Here is a 22,687-nt window from a genome sequence, read left to right as displayed (position 1 = left end):
GTAACAGACTTCTGAAGATGGAATTGATCATCCGGTTGGATTCTTTTCTAAAAAGTTTAATTCTTACCAACTTAATTATTCTGTGATTGAAAAGGAAGCACTTGGTCTGATTTGGGCTTTGCAATGCTTTGAAGTGTATGTGGGTTCGTCTGAGGGACCTCTGGTGGTTTTTACTGATCACAACTCTTTAGTTTTTCTTCACTCGTTATATAACCCTAACCAGATGTTAAATGAGGTGCTGCTTATTTTTACAGGGGTACCTGTTAGATATTTGCCATATTAAAGGAGTGGTTGATTATGATTTCACTTTTTTAACTTTAGTTAGTGTTGCTAAAATGTTGTAAAAATGTTGCTGTTTAAGCATAAACAAATTCTGTAAAGTTACAAAGCTCAAAATTCAAAGCAAAGGAATATATTTGCTTTTAAAGAAATCGTTTTTTAAGGACTACAACAAACGGCTGGTAGAGACTACACGACATTCCTCCCTGGTTAGTGGCATCACAAACCCTAACATTTACATAAACCCCGCCCCCGGAACACGATTTATAGATTATCATGACAGAATATGCTAATCAATGACTAGAAGATAACTTCACATCAGCTACATAAATTCATCAACTTACCATTCAGAAATGCCCTGTTGCTTCTACATTTTGTGACTTCTTCTTGAGTCTCTCCATTATTGTCTGACTCCGGTTTGAACATAAACATTGAAATTTTCAGTGCAAGTCTGGTAAAAAGAAACAAACTGTTGTAGCTCCGCCCACTGTGCCGGGAGCAGCAGCTCATTTACATTTAAAGGGACAGAAACAAAAACGGTGCGTTTTTGGTCACCCTCAAAAAGTGACAATTTGAACATGCTATATAAAAATATCTGTGGGGTATTTTGAGCTAAAACTTCACATACACACTCTGGGGACATCAAAGATTTATTTAACATCTTGTGAAAAGGGCATTATACCACCCCTTTAAAGGCTCAGGTTATTCCTGCTACGGCCTGCCAGTGGGTGTGGCTGGGAGACCTCATCAAGTGAACGATGTCCACCTGTTCTTCCCTCTATAAAGCTTGGGTTTTGTTGGGGGTGGTGTAAGCGTGCTCCTGGTTACTTTGTTCTTGATTCTGGTCTTTGTTTCTTTATTTTGATCTTGGCATTTATTTAAATTTGGTTCTGTCTGTCACTTAGATTGATCATGTGTCTGACAGAAATTGTGTTGATTTTTGTTTTGTTCTATATTTTTATTTAATAAATCTTTTGTAAAGATCATACCAACCAGACTGTGTCCTTTCATTTGCCACGGCTTTGAGCCGGTCATGACACTGTGAATTCAGAAATCCTTATTTAGTCACAAATTGTTTTTCTGCCTACTATATATAATAGGGAAGTATGCGATTTCATGTGTATGTGATGCAGCCTCTGTGATTAACAGGAGAAACACTGCCATCAGTCACATTCAAAGATGGGAAATCTAACTCAATTATGCATTGTTTTGGATGGTTCGTTACACTTGACTGCAGCCGCAGGAAAAGGTTCATCAGTTCATCATGTAATTCTGTTATCCTGGTGTTGTGCCATATGTTAACAACTTATTTTTTATTAAGATATCATAAATCAGGGTGTTTAGAAAGAGCTGCAGGTTCACTGCAAATCTGTCTGGATTAGAGATAGAAGAGAGCAGTCATTACATATAACAACGGTTCCCAGTGCTGTATGTTAAGAGCATAATGCACAATTAGAGCATAAAATGCTTGAAGTACATGTTCATTAACATAAAGAAAGACGAGGCACAGAGGCCCTTTTCACAAAAACTACTTCTGCATTCCTCAATTTACATCAAACTCACAGGGAATGCAAACACTGAACTATTGTACACGAGCAATAATTAAATAGTATATCAACTGTCCCCACACTTTATGTAAATCTCACAGGAATGAGTGAAAGTCTCGTTGCATTACTCTGGTCAAATTGCAGCAGTAGTAAAAAGCTGGATGTGTACCATCTCTACAGAGCTTTTTTTGACTGCCAATGTCATTGGTTATGATACGAGTAATGCAGTTCATTGGCCACCAGATGGTGCCACTAACATGCCCTACAAGTGCTTTGTGAATCCTGCAAACATCGCCATCATCACCGCTGGTCTTTCTGAACACTCTGCACAGATGTATGATGCACGATTGGTCCCCATCCTCTGGGTTTACAGCACTGGCTGCTGAGACTCAGTGCTGGCGTTGCTGGTCCAGGTTTGAGACGGTACCGCTCTGGCTGAGTCTGGTGATTCATAGACTGGTGATTCTCTCTCAGTCTCTGGAGGGTAAGGAGGAGGTGGGAGGTCAAACCATGATGGTCGGCTGGAGAGAGAAATACAGACAGAAAGAGTGTTGAGCTTCATAAAATGAGATCTATAATTATTGTCAAAGTTAAAGTTGATTTATAAAGCACTTTTTAAAAACAGCAAGTGTTTATCAAAGTGCTGTACACACATATCACATATGATACAAACAGTCAACAGCGCAGAATAAAACAATAAGACACAATAAAAAAGCAACTCTCACATATCTCAAATGCCATTTTTTTAGGCTAGATTTAAAAACAGCAAGTGTTTGAGCCTGTCTAATGTAGAGGGGCAAATTATTCCAGAGCTTCGGTGCTGCCACTGCAAATGCTCTGTCACCCCTGCTCTTCAACTTTACCTGTGGGACAACTAAAAGCAAATGGTCAGACGAGCTAAGTGATCTTAGCGGTGCATACAGCTTGATCAGGTCAGAAAGATATTTAGGTGCAAAACCATTAAGAGATTTAAAAACAGAGAGAGGAGAGAGAGGCCTGACTAATACCTATAGAGGCCATTACAATAATCCAGATGAGTTGAAATGAAATATGAACAAGTCTTTAAAGGACAGGAAAGATTTTACCTTGGTGAGTTGTCTCAATTGAAAAAAGCTAGATTTAACTACCGAGTTAATCTGTTTGTCCAATTTAAAATCACAATCCATAATAACACCTACATTTTTTGCACAGGGCTTCACAAGTGGATTAAATTCACCAAGGTCCAAATGTAATGATTCATAAGTGCCTCCCGGCGTAAACAACACAACTTCTGTTTTATTTTCATTAAAGCTAAGGCAATTTAGTGCCATCCAGGCCTTAATTTCCTCAAGACACTGCAATAGTGGCGCTAAAGTGCAAGTATCTTTTCGTTTCAAAGGCAGATCAATTTGCGTATCGTCTGCATAAAAATGAAAAGAAATACCAAATTTCCTAAAAATATGTCCTAAGGAGAGCATATACAGGGATAACAAAATAGGCCCTAAAATTGAGCCCTGAGGGACCCCACACGTGAAAGAAGCTGTTGAGGAGGTAAAGTCTCCAAAACGAACTGAGAAAGTTCTTTCAGACAAATAGGATCTAAACCACGCCAACGCAGTACCCTTAATATCAACACATTGTTTCTAAGTGTGTTCTCTTCTCTTTGATCCCTAGCAGACATCTTGGGGAGGACGACCTCGCAACCAGTATTCTGCTGTGGGTGCCGCAGGATTTCAAACTCGTTTGATCACTTGTCTCCATGCTTTCTGGCATGTAGCGACTACTCTTGCCTGTTGTAGGTCAAGCCGCTGGTCCTTCAGATCTTCTTCGATTTGCTTGATCCATGTTTTCTTGGGTGCAGTGCGCTGGATTCTCCACTGGCTTGGTCGTTTCCTCCAGAGGAGTTGGTGTGGTATTCGATTTGCATCCATCTCAGCCGTTGTTGTTGTATCTGCTCTTCGATGGCTGGTTGTTGTTGACACCTGGCTCGGATTGCGTCATTGGTGATGTGGTCGCGAATCGAAATTCCCAGGATTTGGGGTAGGCATCGCATTTGGAAAACTTCAAGTTTGATCAAATCCATCTTGAGGCAGGTCCATGTTGTTTTTCTTCCACAGACACCATTTGAGGGAAGATGCCACTTTCTTCTCCTGAACCAACGAACCAAGGTATTTGAATTGTTGCACTTGTTCAATCTTAACCCGGCAAGGTGGATGATTGCTTGGGAACCATCCGTTGAGAGTACTTTGGTCTTTTCGGCGTTGATCTGAAGACCATACGACTGAGCAATGTGGGCGATGTCGTAGAGGATATCCATGGCCTAAGCATCTTTGTTCGCGAGGACTGAGCTATCATCAGCAAACATGAGGTCCGTTAAGAAGTGATCTTCATCCAACTGAATGCCCTGTTTGCCCTCAAAGACTTTCCTCATAATGCAACTCCGTCAAGGACAGTCCTAAGCCCGGCTGAAAAAGGAGGAAGGTGGCAAGGTGACCAGAACCAGGAAACTGGGGAAACTAGCCAAGTAACCACATCGATTTCAAACCGAATTATAAGTGTGTAATCAAGATCTTATGGTCTAAAGTATCAAATGCAGCCGAAAGGTCTAGTAAAATTTGAATCGCACAGTCCCCTGAGTCAGTAGTAAGTAACAAGTCATTAAAAACCTCAACTGATTAAAAAAAGCAGAGCACTCAGTGAAAATGGATCAAAAAGTGGATGGGAAAGATATTTGCTCTAACAGCATCAATCTTGTCAATAAAAAAGGTGTAAAAAATTTTCACACATTTTGGCAGAAGGCTCTTAACAAGTAGGTTGGGGATTGTTCAAAATAGCATTAATAGTACTGAACAGCACAGCTGGCTTATAAGAGTTATTACAGATAACATTAGAGAGATACTTTGATTGTTCAGATCTAACAGTTTTTTGATATTTAGACACATTTTTGAACATTCTGTGGACTATAAGTAACTTTGCAACTACATGTCAACTAACTGTCATTAGAGTATTAGTAGATTGTCTGTTTATTATCTGCTAACTCTTTATTGTGATGCTCCTCCAACAGACATTATACTGACTATTAAGTAACTTTGCAACTACATGTCAACTTATTCTAACCCGAACCCTACCAGTCTACTAATCCTCTACTAACACTCTAATGAGAGTTAGTAGACATGTAGGTGTAACGTTACTTATAGTCAACAGAATGTGTTAAAGGGACCATCAAAATAAAGTGAAACCAATTCTCCTTTAAAATATCAAATGAGATCTGTAATTTATCCTTCTTCCTTCTGCATTCAGGCCTCATAGCTCGAGTAGTAGCATTCAGCCACGGTTGAACTCTAGTTTTTTCTCGAACCGTCCTAAAAGGGGCCACTGTATCCAAAATACTTTCACAGGTTAAAAATAACAATGAGGTTAAGTCGTCGGTGTTAAGGCCATATGACGACATTGAATAATCATCCTCAATGCCATTAAAATCCTCAGAAAAGAATTGAGCAGTTGAAGGATTAATCGTCCGATAGTGACGGTTTGGAACAGTCACTTTAGAATCACAAGAAATGTATATCTCAAATAAAACAGGCAAATCATCAGAGAAAGACATCAATATTACCAATAGGCAAAACATATGATGAAACCAAATCTAGCGCATATATGTGTGGGACTTGCAACAAACTGAGTTACGTTAAAAGACTCCAAAAGATTTTAAAAAGCTTTAGCCAAAGGCTTGGCGGGACAGCACTCATGGAAATTAAAGTCGGCATGAAATCAAAATTGACCCTATTTACTTTGTTAGCGCATATTACTAGTCTTGTGGTGAACAATTAATCCGTGCAAGTTAATACACAGAAAAAAATAGTTTGCCGTGGTAATCTTTAATCAAAATCTGAAAATTTACTTCCGGTCTGGAATGGCGTTCCTTCTCTGATAACGTCAGTTTGACGGCTTGGGTTGAAAACGCTGATCCACTCCCTCAAACCGTCAGTCTGCTATGAGCAGAGATGGAGAGGAGGAGCGCTAGAGTAAAACCCTGCCCTCTTTTCAATATTCCCTTTCACTGGGAAATACGTCACAACACTGGAGAGAAGTAGTTTGCAACTTCCGGTTCACGGGGACTTTAAGATCCCCCACAATTAAGACCTGATCATATTTCGTCATGATTCCGGCCAAGAGTAAGATGGCAAACGCCAACAGTTTAAATGTTTTTTAAAAATAGTTGCTACTCCACCTACTAGTCTCGTAAGCCGTGGAGAGTTGAAATAGGTACAGTTCAGTGGTAAAACTTCTGAAAAAACACTCGACTCACCAACACCGATCCAGGTCTCAGTCACACACAACATGTCCAAGTTCTTGAAAGTTAAAAAGTCATTCAAAATAAAGGACTTGTTAGCTAGTGATCTAGCATTCACCAAGGCTATCCTCACTGGAGTTGAGTCTTTCAACGACGGAGATTCACGGTCAAAAGACCGATGGAGAGTAGCGTCCACACCACCTCTTCTACGACGGGGTGGCCGATGAATGATCACCGGAGGCTCCTTATCCGCGTCAATCATAGGTTTCAGCCATTTATATGCAGGATCCCAAAATGGTCGAAGCACGTACTGACGACAATCCACGTCAAAATCTCCCAAAATCCAGCGAGGATCAGCATTTGGGAACAAAGCCATTAAAGTCTTTATTTTAACCAACAGACCACCTCGTTTGCCACGACGTCTCTCGTTCTTCCTCCCGAGAGAGCATGGGGTCTGGCAGAGATAGGCAGGTAATCCACGCAGGAGTGGTGGAGTATCTATCTATCTATCTACCTATCCATCTATATATCTATCTATCATCTATCTATCTGTCTTTATATCCATCTATCTATCCATCCAAAACTATTTTAACTTTTAGAAAGGCTTTGATATACAATGTTGCCAATGCTGGTATTTGGCATTTTTTTATTATCGGCATCAGCTGATGTTGTTTTATTCTGTTTTTGACAATTCTGTTATTAGTTATAGAAAGGCAAATGCTATTAAACTTTCTCATATAGCTCATACAGCTACAGTCGGTCATTGGCCATCTTGCTCTGTAAGATACTGGCATTGGCCATCAAAAAATCCCTATCGGTCAGCCACTAGTGGATAACTGTTGAATGTGGTAAAAGCTTGATATTTAATTAGAAAAGTTTGACATATCATTTCATTTGTAGTATTGATAAGCATACCCAACATCCAGCACAGCCTGCGAGTATGTTGGAGGACAGTCTATGGCAGTTCTGGGATATTGTGAAGGAGAGAGCAGCTGGAGACTGTGGACTGAGCTGAACGTCTCTGACGGGGACGGACACTGGGGTGAAAGTTCATGTCCTCCAGGACGGACGTGTCCTCTGTCCACTATGACAAGCCGGGACAGCAGGAGTGGTTGGTGGCAGGCGCCTCTGTAGACCCCGTGTGGCAGCAGGACACTTCGCTTTCTCTGATGGTGCAGGACGAGGGCCAGCAGTGCCACTACCAGCACAAAGATGACGGCACTGCCAATCACTGCGTATGTGATACTGGGGTAATAGTGTAGTCGATAGTCCAGAGTCACAACGTCCTGTCCTGGGTATTCTGGGAGGAATCGGGAATGATTTTAGATTATTTCAAAGATTATTTTACATAAATAGCCAAGTAAATAAACTGAAACATACATACAATCAAACATACACAATCATACCATAAAGAGGTACGCTTGGGTAAATTCCCAAGATATACACCCTGATTACCGTGTTAATCAGTTGTTGTTGTTTTTTATATATTTTGTGTACATTTCTTCAATAAAATTATAGAGTGGCTATTAAAAGTCTACAGTTGCACAGTTTAAACTTTCTCTAATTACTGTAAATATTAAATTATTCATTCAGTGAACACATGACTATTATTACACATCTATGTACATGCATTTGGCAGACACTTGCATTCAGATCAACTTTAAACATTGAAGTATGCATTGTAGCAGTTCATGTATTCCCTGGGAACTGAGCCTATGACCTTTGGTTACAGTCAGGAACATCTATGCTTATGAAGATTTTTCACTGTCTGGAATTATGGACACAGCCAAACTCATTAAATAGAGAGAGTATTCAGGTACTTTTTAGCTACAAAGCTAATTTCAAACATTTAAGCATAAGCCTTTTGATGAAATCATTTTACAGGTCATTCAAAACCTGCCTTCAGTGTGCAGATGTGTAAGTGTAGTGTGTGTCTTTACTTGCTGTTGTTAGGCAGTTCTCCTCATCACTGTTATCTTGACAGTTATCCTGTCCATTGCAGAGAAAACTGCGATCTACACACCGGCCATTACGACAGTGGAAGCGTGCGGATGAACACACCAGAGGGTTAGCAGCTGTGGGAGAGATTCACAGATTACCTTACAGATTATTTCATAGATTTGTACATGCTCTCTTTCTTCTAGTATAATAAATAAAATAAATATTTAATTTTATATTTAATTGAATTATCTTTTATATTTAATTTTACTTTGAATACCATTTGAATTTATTTCTTAAGTAAATGTATCGCCAAGCAGTTGTTTAATAAGCAGAAGGTGAAGTAAACCTACTAACCTCACCCAAATTTAATTGAACATCCTTTCAATAAAGTCAGTATTAACTGAAGATTAACCTGTTAAACCCAGTAGGGGGTGCAACCCACATAAAATCAAATTATTCCACAATAATACATCATTAAAAAAAAAGAAAAAGAAATACAGCTCTTTAATGAAGTAATATACAGGCCTAAACTAATCATTTAAAGTGGTTTCGTTCCTTTACTTAAAACCATGGTTTATGTTTCTGTGCTTGGCTGATCATTGGATACTCACTGCAGTTGTCTTCATCACTGCCATCAGGACAGTCCCTGAAGCCATTACACTGGAAGCGGCCAATAATGCAGTGGACCCCGTTTGCACAAGCAAAGAATGTGGGCGCACACTTTGACTTCATTTTCACTGTGAGGAGGCGAGAGAGAGAAATAAAGAGGGGAAAAAATGTGGGTCTCTGTATTTGGCTGAGCAGTCATTTGGGTGACTAGCATTGTATTAAGATTTCTTCTAATACACGAAATAAATAAGCTTGACAAGTCCCACAGGCAGAACTTGTCACAAACAATAGATACAATACTATCTACCTTAATGTTATGAAGCTACGAAAATACTTTTTGTGCACAAAGAAAACAAAAATAACGACAATACCACAATGCATGCGTGTGTATTCCTCTGCTTCCAAACAATGTGTAGTGCCATCCGTGTTCTACATCAGCAGCACCACACGCAAGCATCGGGGTACTCTCGTGGACGCGTAGAAGACTGACACGGAAGAGAAGAAATTGTTGAATAAAGTCCTTATTTTTGTTTTCTTTGTACACAGAAAGTATTCTTGTCGCTTCATAAAACTAAGGTTGAACCACTGGAGTCACATGGACTATTTTAACAATGTCTTTACTACCTTTCTGGGCCTTGAACATGGTCGTTGCATTGCAGTCTCTTAAGGGTCAGAAAGCTCTCGGATTTCATCAAAAATATATTTTGTGTTCTAAGACATTTGTAACATTTGTGTTTCGAAGATAAATTAAGGTCTTACAGGTTTGTGTGTAATTAATGACATAATTTAAATTTTTGGATGAACTAACCCTTTAATGTATTTAGACCTTTAATATGAGTGATGTGTTTTAATGACAAAAGTTCAAATAAGTGAGCAAATGGAAAATATCTGTATCGGCCAAAAAATTCTTATTGGTGTATCTCTAGGGCAAAATTGTCTTTTTGTCAGTCATTGATTAAGTATGTGCTCAAAAGTTAAGTGTATTATAATTTCTCATATTTGCATTTGTTTGATATACAGACTATTTTGTCTAATTTTAAATGCTTTTAAAAAACAAGATGCCCACTTAAAACAGCCTCTGCCACTTTGCCCATTTTCCCACTGAGGGTGCAGAATAACAGCTAAAAAAGACCTGTACCTTTTGTACAGGAGAAGCTGAAAGAATGGAACTTGGATGTCCTGATACCAAGCTTTAAATGTAAACTTTATTTAGGTAAAATGAAAATGTACTTCATTATAACCCATTGTGCCTCTGGGTAGGCCAGTTTTCTTACATTCTTCACTTCTTGTCTCTTTTTTCTTCACTCTTTTTCTCTTTACAGATGAACAAATTAATAAAGAAACCATCCCGCTGCTTGATAAAAAATCCCTTGAACCAATGATACCAAAGACAGGCCTATGTCTGAAATTTAAAAAGCACCTGAGAGAGCTGCTTGTTGTGTGTGAAGAAATACACATTTAAGATGGGATTTATCTACTTTAAGTGCAAAAAGACTGTTGGGGCCAATGTTCGTTTTTTGTTTTCTCACCTAAGGAGAATGCATAATGTACATAGTTCATCAAGTTATTTTGAGTGTGGCTAAGCCGGATGTCCTAGGAAATTTAATTACAGCAGATAATTTAAGCAACATCTGCTCCAGCACCATGTAGAGGCTGAGACAGAAGAATCCAGCCAGTCAACACACTTGCCTGAGACATTGACATTTAGGTCTGAAAGCAGACCTCTGACTTCTCACAGTCAGCCTTTAGAGGAGGAAGATAATTCTGCCGAAGATAATGTTGCTGATGACATGGAATGTGATGAGTTAGAGCAGAACACTATCACAGACAGAGTGGCCTTGTTTCTATCAAAGTTGAGCACAAAATCATCTATGACCCTATCTACTGTCAACTTTGTAGTTCAGCAAACATCTAGTCTGGTCTATGATATTGTTGGTGCTTTACAAAGACAGACCATGTCTTTCTTACAAAGTGAGACTCCTGAAGGCCAACAGCTGAATCAGCAATTTGAAAATGCTGCTAAACCTTTTCAATGCCTGGATACTGAACACAAGCAGATGAAATACTTTGTTCAAGCTGGGTACCTAGTCCAGCCAGTGGAGCAGCCTCTCCCTGGTGTCTCATACACTCAACAAAGGGACTCACAGACAAGGACTGTAAAACAGGTGGCAGGTGTGAAGGATTCCTTTACGTCCACTTCTGAAACTCATTCTTGAGAGTCCAGGAACGATGGAGAAGATAATGGAGTGTAAAAAGAAGCTTAGTGACTCAAACAGTCTGGATGACACCACTGTGTTGAAAACAAGTTTTGTTTTTCCCACTCAGCCCTCTGCTCCTCTTCTGTTGTATAATGACGACTGTGAAATAGTTAATCCACTAGGCTCCAAGACCTCAATCCACAAGTTGGGATTCATCTATTTCACTGTTAAATGCCTTCCTCCAGATTGCCTTCCAAGTCTGGACTCTCACTTTCTTTTGGCAGTGTATAAGGTAGATGATGCCAAAACAGTAGATGATGCCAAAACATATGGTATAGGTGCTGTCCTGAAGTCAGTTGTTGATGATATCAATGACTTGGAAACAAATGGAAGTAGATATGGCTCACTTCAAAGGCACATTAAAGGTTTGGGTTGCCCACATTTGTGGGGATAATTAAGGTCTAAATTCAATCCTTGGCTATGCAGAGAGATTATCTGGGAACAGTGTTTGTCGCTGGTGCCATGTGAAGAAACAGTTCCTGCGAACAAAAACAATGGAAGATCCTCCACTGCTTAGGAATAAGGATGGCCATCTTTCAGATCTGGTGCAAAGTAATCCAACAGAAACTGGCCTAAAAAGAGAGATACTTTTAAACAACCTGAAATACTTCCATGTGACAGAAAATGTAGCACCAGCTGTCATGCATAATATCCTTGAAGGAGAAGGTGCATATGAAATTAAATTGGTATTAGGCTCTCTCATCTAACAGAAGGTATTAACCTTAGACCAGGTTAATTACCGAATCACAAGTTACAATTATGGCTTCTGTGACTGTGCCAACAAGCCATCCACAATCCGACCTCAAGAACTAAAAGTACCACAGTTCAATGAAGCAGAAAGCAGCACAAATGTGGTGATACTTCCTTTGATGATAGGAGATCTCATTCCAGAGGGAAACAAATACTGGGAGCTCTGGCTGCTTTTGTTGAACTGTATGGAATATATTTTTTCTCCAGCCTTATCAGAAGATGCAGTATTATTTGTCAGACATCTGAGATTGATGACATTGAAGCACCACAGCCTTTTCCTAGAACTCTTCCCTGATAGACGTCTTAAGCCAAAACATAATTTTATGCTGCATTATCCAGGTTCCATAAGGAGACTGCGCCCTCTGGTGTACTACTGGTCCATGCGCTTTGAGGCCAAGCATGTTTTTTTAAAAAGGCTTGCCCACGTCACGTGCAACTTCAGAAACCTTTGCAAAACAATGGCCTTCAGGCATCAACTGTTGCTTTGTTAGTCTGAACACATATTTACACATCACAAAGAACTTGGTCCTGTTTGCACTAATCCACTTGCTTCCATTGAGGGATTTGATCAAGTCTGCCACTCCATCATTGGCTGAAGTGTACATACCCTCTTGGGTGAAAGGGACAGAATTTTGTCCAGGAATGACCCTCCTTGTGTCTCATTCTCCAGATGGTGAACCCTCAGTTTGGAACAATTCAGAAGATTGTGGTTTTTGAGTCTGTCATCAAGTTCATTGTTAGGAAATGTGACACAGTAGGTTTCAAAAGACACTATTTTGCATGCTGTGTCATTCCCACTACTGTCATTGACTCCATTGATAATTACCATCCTCTCCATGTTGTGAGGTCATACAAGGAAGGGGCAGCAACCACTTTGTGTCCATGCGGTTGTTTTAAATGTCCTCTTTTCCAACTTGAACTTCCAAGGACCAAGGTTTTTTTTTTTTTTGGACTGTTTACACACCTGTGCAGAATTTTGGAGATGCAAGCTTTTTTCCTGAATGAGTCTATCTTTAATTCACAATTTTGTGTTTTACCATGCTTTGCGTAAGTATATGTTGAATATATTACAATACTACACTATTTGCAAATTAAGCTAGCATTCAAGCACTATTATTTTTAGAATAAATGTCAATATGAAAAATGCATGTCATATTGTAGCTTTATATTTGTTACAAGAAATGAAACCATGTCCATGTAGGTAACCATTTTTCAATGCACTTTTAAAGGAGCCACGACCAGAGCAGATCCAAAGTTCCTTACTCAAAGTCCTGGAAGGCTCTTTTAAGGTGCTTTTACACTTGGTTCAATTGCCTGGTCTTAAACCGAGTTTGATAACAAACAAGCTGTTTTATTGATGTCTTTCTGTGGTTGAAACACTGATTGAGCAATTACATGATACAGATTTCAGTAAGTCATACTATATTTTTCAACATACCTTCTGATGTTCATTCATATTTATTTAATGTTGTAACTAGTAGTAAAGTGGAATAGATCTGAAGCCTTGTTTATACTTTCGCATGACTGCGCGCACCTCCCCAAATGGACGAAGCTGTTATTCTTGATGCGCTCGTCGTTGTACTGCTCTTAGAAACGTCAGGGGGGCGACTCAGAGTAATTGTCCTTTAAAGGGATAGTTCACTTTGAAATAAATTTTTGGTATGTTTTAGCTTACCTCAAGGGCATCCAAGATGTAGGTGTCTTTTTTTCCGCAGTAGTTTCAATTTTGATATTTTTAGGTCAAACCGTTCTTGTCTGTCAGTCAAATAATGCAGGTCTATGGTCATTATCTCAAAGAGCATTCACAGAGTCCAAATTAAAACAATTCCCCGTCGTCCAAATTAAACAATTCCCCATCGTAAGTACACATTGATGGCCTAAGACACGAAACGAGCGGTTTGTGTGAGAAAACGAACAGTATTTATATAGTTTTTACCACTTATACACAGCCATGTCCAAGTGATCTGATCTGACGTGTACGCAAACTGGTGCATAGATATATACACTAGATGTCGCCTTAAAGACATTCGTTCCAATGAACTGCTGTAGACAAGGTGACATCTAGTGTGTATATATCTATGCACCAGTCTGCGTACACGTCAGATCAGGTCACTTGGACATGGCTGTGTATAAGTGGTAAAAACTATATAAATACTGTTCGTTTTCTCACACAAACCGCTCGTTTCGTGTCTTAGGTCATCAATGTGTACTTACGATGGGGAATTGTTTAATTTGGACGACGGGGAATTGTTTTAATTTGGACTCTGTGCATGCTCTTTGAGACAGTGACCATAGACCTGCATTATATGACTGACAGACAAGAACGGTTTGACCTAAAAATATCAAAATTGAAACTACTGCGGAAAAAAAGACACCTACATCTTGGATGCCCTTGAGGTAAGCTAAAACATACCAAAAATTAATTTCAAAGTGAACTATCCCTTTAAGCCATCAGGAAGCAGCGGTGAGAAGTAGTACTGCGCTCAAAACTCTGTCATCAGAAGGCACTGTCTACAGAAGTGCTACAAACTCAGATCATGTTAAAACGTGGTATATCATGGTATCACAACATGTTATTTTATGTTAGCATCTGCCCAGTGGCGAGTTTTGCCACTGCAAGCACCACTTCACATTTTCTTCAGGAAATGTACATTCTAGTTGAACAGGGTTGTTGTTGTTTTCTAGTGTTTCTATTTTTTGTGCTTTAAATATTTGTTTTCTTGATGTAAAAGTAATTTTAACAACATTTGTAATACAAATAATAATTTTGGTTTGTAGGTTTGTAATTAAACCTAGTTTTGGTTTTTACTCTTTTGGTTCAAAAATGCTCATGCATCTTCGGAACAGGAGCCACACACAAAATGGAGCCACACACAAAATTTTATACAAAATGGCACGCACACCGCCACATGAAATTGCCACATATTTCCCTGTTCAGGCATAAAGGTCAAAGGTGTTTTAGTGGCCTCTGCTGTCCAATACATCCGTATGTATACGTATTATATATTGAATTATGTTTTATAAAATGGTGCTGCAGAGTGTGATGTCATATGACCACTGCAGTGTCCATAGAATATGAATTCTTGGGTCATTCTAGGCAAAAGCATTCTAGGCTTCATGGGTTTACAGGGGTGTAACCCTGGTGTCCTGGCCAAATTCCCTCCATTGGCCCTTACCAATCATGGCCTCCTAATAATCCCCATCCACTGAATTGGCTCTATCACTCTCTCTCCTCTCCACCTGTAGCTGGTGTGTGGTGAGTGCACTGGTGCTGTTGTACTGTGGCTGCCATCGCATCATCCCAGTGGATGCTGCACACTGGTGATGGTTGAGGAGAGATCCCCTGATATGATTGTAAAGCGCTTTGGGTGTACAGTAGTACATATGAAAGTGCTATATAAATGCCTCATTCATTCATACATCATGAAGTGAAAACTAGCACTGAACAAGCTGATCCAAGGTCTTCAGGATTACTTGTAAGATACAGGCAGGTGAGTTTGTTCAAGGTTGGAGCTAAACTCTGCAGGAAAGTCCCTGTGAATGTAGTCGATACATATTGCACATAACAATTCAGGGCCTCTCAGAGTTCTTCCCAAATTGAGGCCAGATAACCACAAGCCCTGGTACAAACCATAGGTCCTAAGTCTTTTTGAGGTGTCCAAGATGCTTTTCCTAGCTGTAGTGCTTCTCACACGTGGCACCAAATTAATGTAGTGAGTTTTGGTCATACGTCGCTCAGATTGAATGTGAGAGTGTCTGATGACTCATTCCTCCCTTTAATTTCACGTTAACAGTAAAGAAGAGGACTGCTGAATAAATAAAATAATGTAACATGGAGTGAATTTGTGTCAGCTGAATAATCAGAATGATTTGTGAGATATTGGATAACTTGTAGAGCCTCTTCCTGTACTATCAAAGGAGACACAAGTGTAATAAATGAATTATATTAAGAAAAAGATTTGAGGAGGTCTGGAAAGAGGTTTGGCAAAGTTTGGCAAAGATAGACAAGAGTATGTTATCTTATGGAAAGATGAACTGTTGCTTTTCTGAAACTAATAAGGTGAACAACCTTATTATGCAAACAAATACATGAAAGATTTTGTATTTTAATGAACTGGCATCAGCTTTATAACATCTAACATAAATTAGAAAAGCATATACTGATAATATACAACAATACCAAGGTCTCTGGAAAGAGGTTTGGCAGTGGTATTTACGCTCCACGTGGTCGAGTGAGCAGTCCGATGGCGGTGACGTCTTCCACTGGTTGTGCTGGGTGACAATGCTTTGGAAAAAGGAACCGGAATCCGTTTCAACAGCCTTGAAAACAAAACTCTGTGGGATGCTGATCTCCTGGTGCACCAACATGGTCCTAAAATCTGAAACACGCAGATGAGGTGCTGAAGTAGGCACAGAAGGTCCTTAACAATCTGGAACACACAGACGAAGGAACCTTGACGTGAAGGTTTAACATAACCTTCTTAGAAATGTGTATGCCTTCTGCCTCTGGGCCAGAGAACTGTTATATTTAAACCTTAGGAATAAGTTTCAAGATGGATGAAGGGCAGAAACTGCACATGGACCAATGAGAAGTCCTGTCCTTCCTGGGCTTGGGACTGGGGTAGTCTCCTCACCTTCTAAGAGGTGTCTGGCTGTTGTCCTAGAGTCCTTATCTGATGCCATTGCACATTAGTTTGTTTTAGCCCACACAAATCCAAACGAAATGTAGCAATCCTTTCTCCACTGTTGCAGCCATCAAACTGGGCCCTAGTGAATACTCTTCACAACTAATCCCCCCTTCTTGAACTAATCGAGGACCACACACACACACACACACACACACACACACACACACACACACACACACACACACACACACACACACACACACACACACACACACACACACACACACACACACACACACACACACACACACACACACACACACACACACACACACACACACACACACACACACACACACACACACACACACACCACACACTCTAAACTATTGGCATTTACAATAAAATTGAGCTCTATATGTTCTAGACCTAAATTAGCTAAAATAAAATAGGTGCGTCCTCGCGCCGTAGATGGTGCAACCGGGCAGCTCGGGGGACTTGGGCAGAGCCAGGCCTTCAGGCGGCCTTGGCGGAGACGACCCTTCAGGCGCCCATGGCAGAGACGACCCTTGTGGAGGCGGCGGCCATCTTGGCCGAGGGCTCGGGAAGCAAGGCGGCGGACATCTTGGCCGGAGATGAGGGCTCAGGCATGGCATCAGCCATCTTGGCCAGAGACAAGGGCTCAGGCGTGGCGACAGCCATCTGCCCAAACACACAAAATAGCTGTGGCGACTATCATGAGTGCTGCATCATCCGGAACTGTCTCAGGTGCAGCAACCACCTTGTCCATAGACAAAGGCACGGCTGACCTGGCCTGAACAGTCTCTGGCTCGGCAGGCATGACGTGAACAGGCTCAGGCTCAGTCTCTGGCTCAGCAGGCATGACGTGAAAAGCCTCAGACTCAAGCTCGGCAGGACTGACGTGAAGAAACTCAGGATCGGCAGGACTGACGTGAAGAAACTCAGGAAGGGCGGTCTCGACGGGGCGAGACTCTGGAAGGGTGATCTCGACGGGACGAGACTCTGGAAGGGTGAACTCGGCAGGACGAGACTCTGGATTTGGCGGAGGGGTGTTGGTAGGCTCTGCGAGGCCCGTTGGTGAATGCGGAGTTGTTGTTTACCAGCACTCACTCCACACATGCGGCGAAATCTTCACAAGGACCGCTCCCTGGGAGGCGTGCCCGGGACCGCTAGTGCGTTAGGCACGCCAATTCCAAGAATTCCGTGGTGTAAGATTCCAGCGAGCGGTCCTTCTGCTCCAGGCATAGCGGGGCAACAGCAGGAATGTCCATGGAGAAAAACAAAAGAAAGAAAACACCGCAAAAAATAAACTGATATTGGTCTTGTATTCTGTCACGGCTGAGGTGGTTGAGATCAAGCGCACGACGAATTAGATTCAATAGGATACTTTAATTCAGAAATAAGACCAGGAAACATAACCACACATCAATTTAAAGTAAAAGATACAAGACAAGAAATGGAGAAACAGAGGGCTTAAATACACAGAGAACAGATCAGGGAAACAAGACACAGCTGGGGCAAATTAACTCAATGACAGTAACCATGGAAACTAACAAGATACAGCTGAACAATGAACAGAGGAAGAGCATGCAGGTGAGGGCCAGGGAGGATGATGGGAAATGTAGTGATCGTAACACCTGCACTACATGCAGAGTAAAGATTGTGTGTCCATGAATTAAAACTTTTTTTTATTAATTCTTTTTTTCATTTTAGTTTAATCATAAGCATGTTGTATTAATTCCCATTGTGTACAAAACAATCATTCTGGCAACAAGACAAACACTACAACAATATTACCAGAGACCTACTATTTATCAAAATCCTCATTTCATTTTACTCCAAGTCCTCCAAATTAATTTAAAATCCAGGCGACAGATGGCAGCAACTGCGTTTGAATGAAACGAGAGAGAGCGCATCTGCGGTGTGATACGAGACATGAATGAAGCACCAGCCTCAAAAATCCGGATGATTGGTCATTATACAGCATTGCTATTGATGACAGTCACTATTGGGGAATAAATGGCTTCATAATGTTGCATCTGACCAATCAGAATCAAGCATTTCCGAGCGCTGTGTAATAAGAAAAGTGAATTACCATGGCCAGGAAAAAAAAAAATCTTTATATATAGCTAATACCAATATTTATCACAATTAATTATACATAACTCCCTTTGAGCTAATTGGTGCATAAGCAATGATTTTGTGAGCCAAGGGAGGAATAAACATTCATAATTGTCCAGCTCCGTGTGCAGTGAAAGTGAGACTTACGGCAACCCTTCTCGTCACTCTTGTCGACGCAGTCTGGAAAGCCGTCACACTGCCAACCTCCAGGAATACATTCGCCATCCCCACACATAAAGTTTCCTGGAATGTTGCACTCTGTCGTAAAGTTATTTCCAGGAAGAAGCTGGCAATCTGAAGAAAAGAGACGATTGTATTTACAATCTTTATATTGAAGATTATATGACTGGTGAAACGAATTCTAGAAACAAGATTCCAGACACAGGCATCAGTTGTGTAATGCTAAATTAATACATGGGAATATAATGTGCTGTAGCATAGTGGTGTGTGCAAAACGAAACAACCAAACAAATCACAAAAGTAAACTTATCAAATAGGCCGCCCCCTCTGGCATCCGTCTTGCTTCTTTTAAAGGCCCAAAGGGAAGTAAGCAGCAGGTGTCGTTGATGTAATCCAGCTAGCACTGGGGAAACCCCACTAAAGACATGGGTCGTTACAGTCATACACAAATATTATTTACTTATTCAGTGATCTATTTAAGTATTTCGGGTTGTTGTAATCTCATGGTACAGAAAAGGGGGCAGTGTTTAAATCTGAATGGTGGCAAAAGCCAAGGCATTCTCTCTCTCTCTCTGATTCGCTCTCTTGAACTTGGATTGGATTGGCGATGTGGTTCTGTTCTGGGCAAGAACTCCCTGCGCATCCATGCAGCCTAGCTTAGATAAGAGCAGGGAGAGCAGTGATAGGGTAAACAGAACAGAACCAATATAAATGTATTGCAGATATCATGAATGATCACCTTCTGTGAAGGTGAAGATGACGACTCCCATGATTCCACACTCCTTCACGGGATCATCAAGCTACGATGTTGTTACTGCTGAATAACCTCTGCAGTGAAACGTACCTACTGTGTATTTAAGCACAAGCATGTACTCTAGACAGGGCCGGCGCTAGCCATTTGGGTGCCCTAAGCACAAATGCTTGGTGGTGCCCCCACCCCCCCCACTCCCCCCACTCCCCCACCACCCCCACCCCCCCACCAAGGGAATAACAACCATTCAGAATTTCTTAGTTAGGTTCTCTTTACTTCCAAAATAACTGCTGCAAATAAATAATTTTACATTAACAATGGCACCAAACATGAAAAGAAATAAATAATATAAAGGTTAAAATTATAAATACCAAATACCACCACAATTACTAAAAACACAGATTTGGAACTGAACAATGTAAACACAGAAAGTTAAAAGTGCAAAGGTCAGGCACAATATAATAATTCTGTACATAATTTGACAACTCTGTGAATATGAAAATATACAAACACTGAGATTGTGCGGGTTTTTTTTCTTCTAATTGCAGTTTCAAAGTAAAAAAAAAAAAAAAAAAAAGATTTTAGCCATGCAGGGCTAAAGCCCCGGATCTTTTGCACTACTATAGCGACGCCCCTGGACATGCATACGCATAGGCGTAATTTGCGGGTAGGACATGTCCCCACCACTTTTGAAACATCTCGCGGCACGAATGTACCAATACAAACAAACAAAACATCTCCAGTTAACCAGCAGAGCATTCATTTCATTCGTTTTTTAAATAAGAGTCGATCTAGCGCTGAAATGTGTTGTTTTTTTAAATCAACTGATCAAAGTGCTCGTTGCCGAGCGATCATAATGTTTCTGGCTCGCGCACAGCCTTCACTCAGACGCGCGTTTCAATCCGTTGTGGAGAGACTCTCTATTCGCTCCGGTACAATTAGAAAACAAAAAGCACAAAAAGTGTCCCTGCCTGATATACAACCACTAAAAAACATAATCGGTTTTGATAAAAAAAAAAAAAAAAAACGATATGAGTGCGGATTAGAACTCAGAACCTCTGACACGCTTGGCAAAAATTCTACCACTGGACCACTTAAATACACACATAATTTTCGTCGGATCAACATATAATAGGCCTCATTGAACGACCACTTAAACCCAATATTAACATGCTTTAGACATATTTTATTTGTTATTTATACTAGTACCCTATTGTGATGATTTTTCACGACCCAGATTTTTTGGTGCCCCCCCAAGCACTTGGTGCCCTACGCGCAGTGCGTGATGTGCGTGTGCGGAGCGCCGGCCCTGACTCTAGATAACCTTTAACACTCAAATATGTTGCTAACTTCAACACAGAATGTTGCAACATAATCGGATCATAAAGTTTTAAACAACAGCTTTAAGATAAGCGTTCCTGGTACCCAAATAAAGTGGTTTTAGTATGAACTAATATATGAAATATAATAGTATACCACTAGAGGCCTAAACAGGGTTTCCCCTACCATTATATAAGGGGGGTGCCCCGCCCCCCTAATGGCTCGCCCCGCACCCCTTGAAGGTCAAGTAAATTTGATTTGATTTTCTTTATAGCGCCAGATTACAATTTGTTATTTTATTAAACAAACTAAATAGCCCTTAAGTAATATGTTATTTATCTTATTTCCACGATGGCATGTCTTTTCTGTCTGTGTTTGCACGTTTACAATTATCCCAATGAGTGCGCACGCGCGCACACTCACACACAAACAAACACTTGCGTCACATACAGATGAGCACTAGCGGACAGAGCGCGCGCGGCGGGAAATTTGTCGCGTCAACCAGATGAAAACCAGACAAAAATATTTGCGTTTTTTAAACACTCACAGGGAACTGAAGATGGCAACACTCGCTCTACTGCGAGTAGCAGCCGGAGTAAAGGCCATTGCACACTGAGTCCGGAATTTTCGTATGCGTTTTTTCGTGCTCGTCGGCCTTAAAATTCGTCACACACAGAAACCTTGCAAACTGAGTCCGATGCGTATTTATTAAACATTTGCGGAAAAAAACGCAAAAAATACAAAATGGACGCGTCAAGCAGTGAGGATGATTTTGTTGCCCTCTTTCTTCCTAAAAAGAGAAAAAGAAAGAGGAAATATTGGGTCCATCCAATCCAGAGATTGCGCCGAGAGGAAGGAGAGTTTCACCTCCTTATCAAGGAGTTGCGAAATTATCCCGAGCGATTAAAAATTTACCTCAGAATGTCAGTGGAACAGTTTGATGCTTTGCTAGCTATACTGGAGCCACATATTAAAAAGACCACCACCAATTTCCGTGAACCAATCGATCCTGAACAGAGACTGGCAGTTTGTCTAAGGTATGGACACACACACACACACACACACACGTTTTTGTTTTTCATACAGTACTTTGTGTTGCGAGACGAAGTGTATCAACTTGTCAGACGCCATTCTGGATTTTGTCGTTCGCTTGTACGGTGGCTCTGAATTGTCAAAAAACCTCTCAAAATACTGGCTGTGGATGCGGAAAACGCAGAAAATCGAACCCGATCCGAATTTTTTTATTACGGACGAAAGTTTCGTAGACAGTGTGCAATGTGATTGACATAAAGTGAGGTCGAATTTTTTTTTTTTTCGTGCAGAAATTTCGGATGCGATTTTCGGTGTGCAATGGCCTTTACTCTCCTGCTCCAAGTCAAAGTGCTGCGCATCCTGCCCCTGACAAGCATCAAAAGTCCAGTCATCACCGGATGATAGGTTTTGACCCAGCTTGGCTGTCAGAGGGGAAATACTCCCCTTGGCTGTACAAGACTGATCTTGGTAAGTAACTAAATACATACATAAATAAATGTGACAGCAGGGTTCTCATCTAACACATGACATATCAATTACGTACGGCCTAACTTATTCATAATATATTGTGGTAATTACATGACGGGTAACTGAAACCTGTAATTTCATTAACAATAAAATGTATATTAATGAATTACATGCCGCTTACTATTTACATATGTGTGTTTAAAATGTTTTTAGTCAGGACATTGTAAATCTGCTGATTAAATAAGACAAGAGATATTTAATACGCTATGCAGGCCGCTCTGTGTTGTATGGGAATGTCCTGCGCACGTGATGATGTTCACAGCAGTGCTGCGTCTGACAGGATTATTCTCTCCAATAAATGCATCATAGAAAAAAAAAACTTCTCACAAAAAAAGCCCATTTAAAATGTGTTTATCATATAAATGTATTAAAGGGATAGTTCACCCAAAAATGAAAATTCTGTCATAATTTACTCACCCTCAAGTTGTTTCAAACCTGTATGAATTTCTTTT

The 22,687-nt window shown here is 40.5% G+C and overlaps 1 protein-coding gene across 1 annotated transcript in view; it reads right to left on the bottom strand.

Moving 5' to 3' along the window:
• Nucleotides 1-1,563: 1,563 nt before the first annotated feature.
• ldlrad3 (low density lipoprotein receptor class A domain containing 3) overlaps nt 1,564-22,687 on the bottom strand; it is a 42,466-nt gene continuing 21,342 nt past the window's right edge. Inside the window, exons 2-6 of the mRNA XM_082159705.1 lie at nt 18,572-18,718; nt 8,649-8,774; nt 8,037-8,171; nt 7,012-7,396; nt 1,564-2,347 (exon numbers count right to left, since the gene is read on the bottom strand). Of these exons, the coding sequence (XP_082015831.1) occupies nt 2,194-2,347; nt 7,012-7,396; nt 8,037-8,171; nt 8,649-8,774; nt 18,572-18,718 (947 nt within the window). The 3' untranslated portion in view covers nt 1,564-2,193. The remainder of the gene's footprint in view (nt 2,348-7,011; nt 7,397-8,036; nt 8,172-8,648; nt 8,775-18,571; nt 18,719-22,687) is intronic.

Source organism: Leuciscus leuciscus (genome assembly GCF_965113295.1).
Source record: "Leuciscus leuciscus genome assembly, chromosome: 25".
Lineage (NCBI taxonomy): Eukaryota > Metazoa > Chordata > Actinopteri > Cypriniformes > Leuciscidae > Leuciscus > Leuciscus leuciscus.
This window is presented reverse-complemented; position numbering and strand designations above follow the sequence as displayed.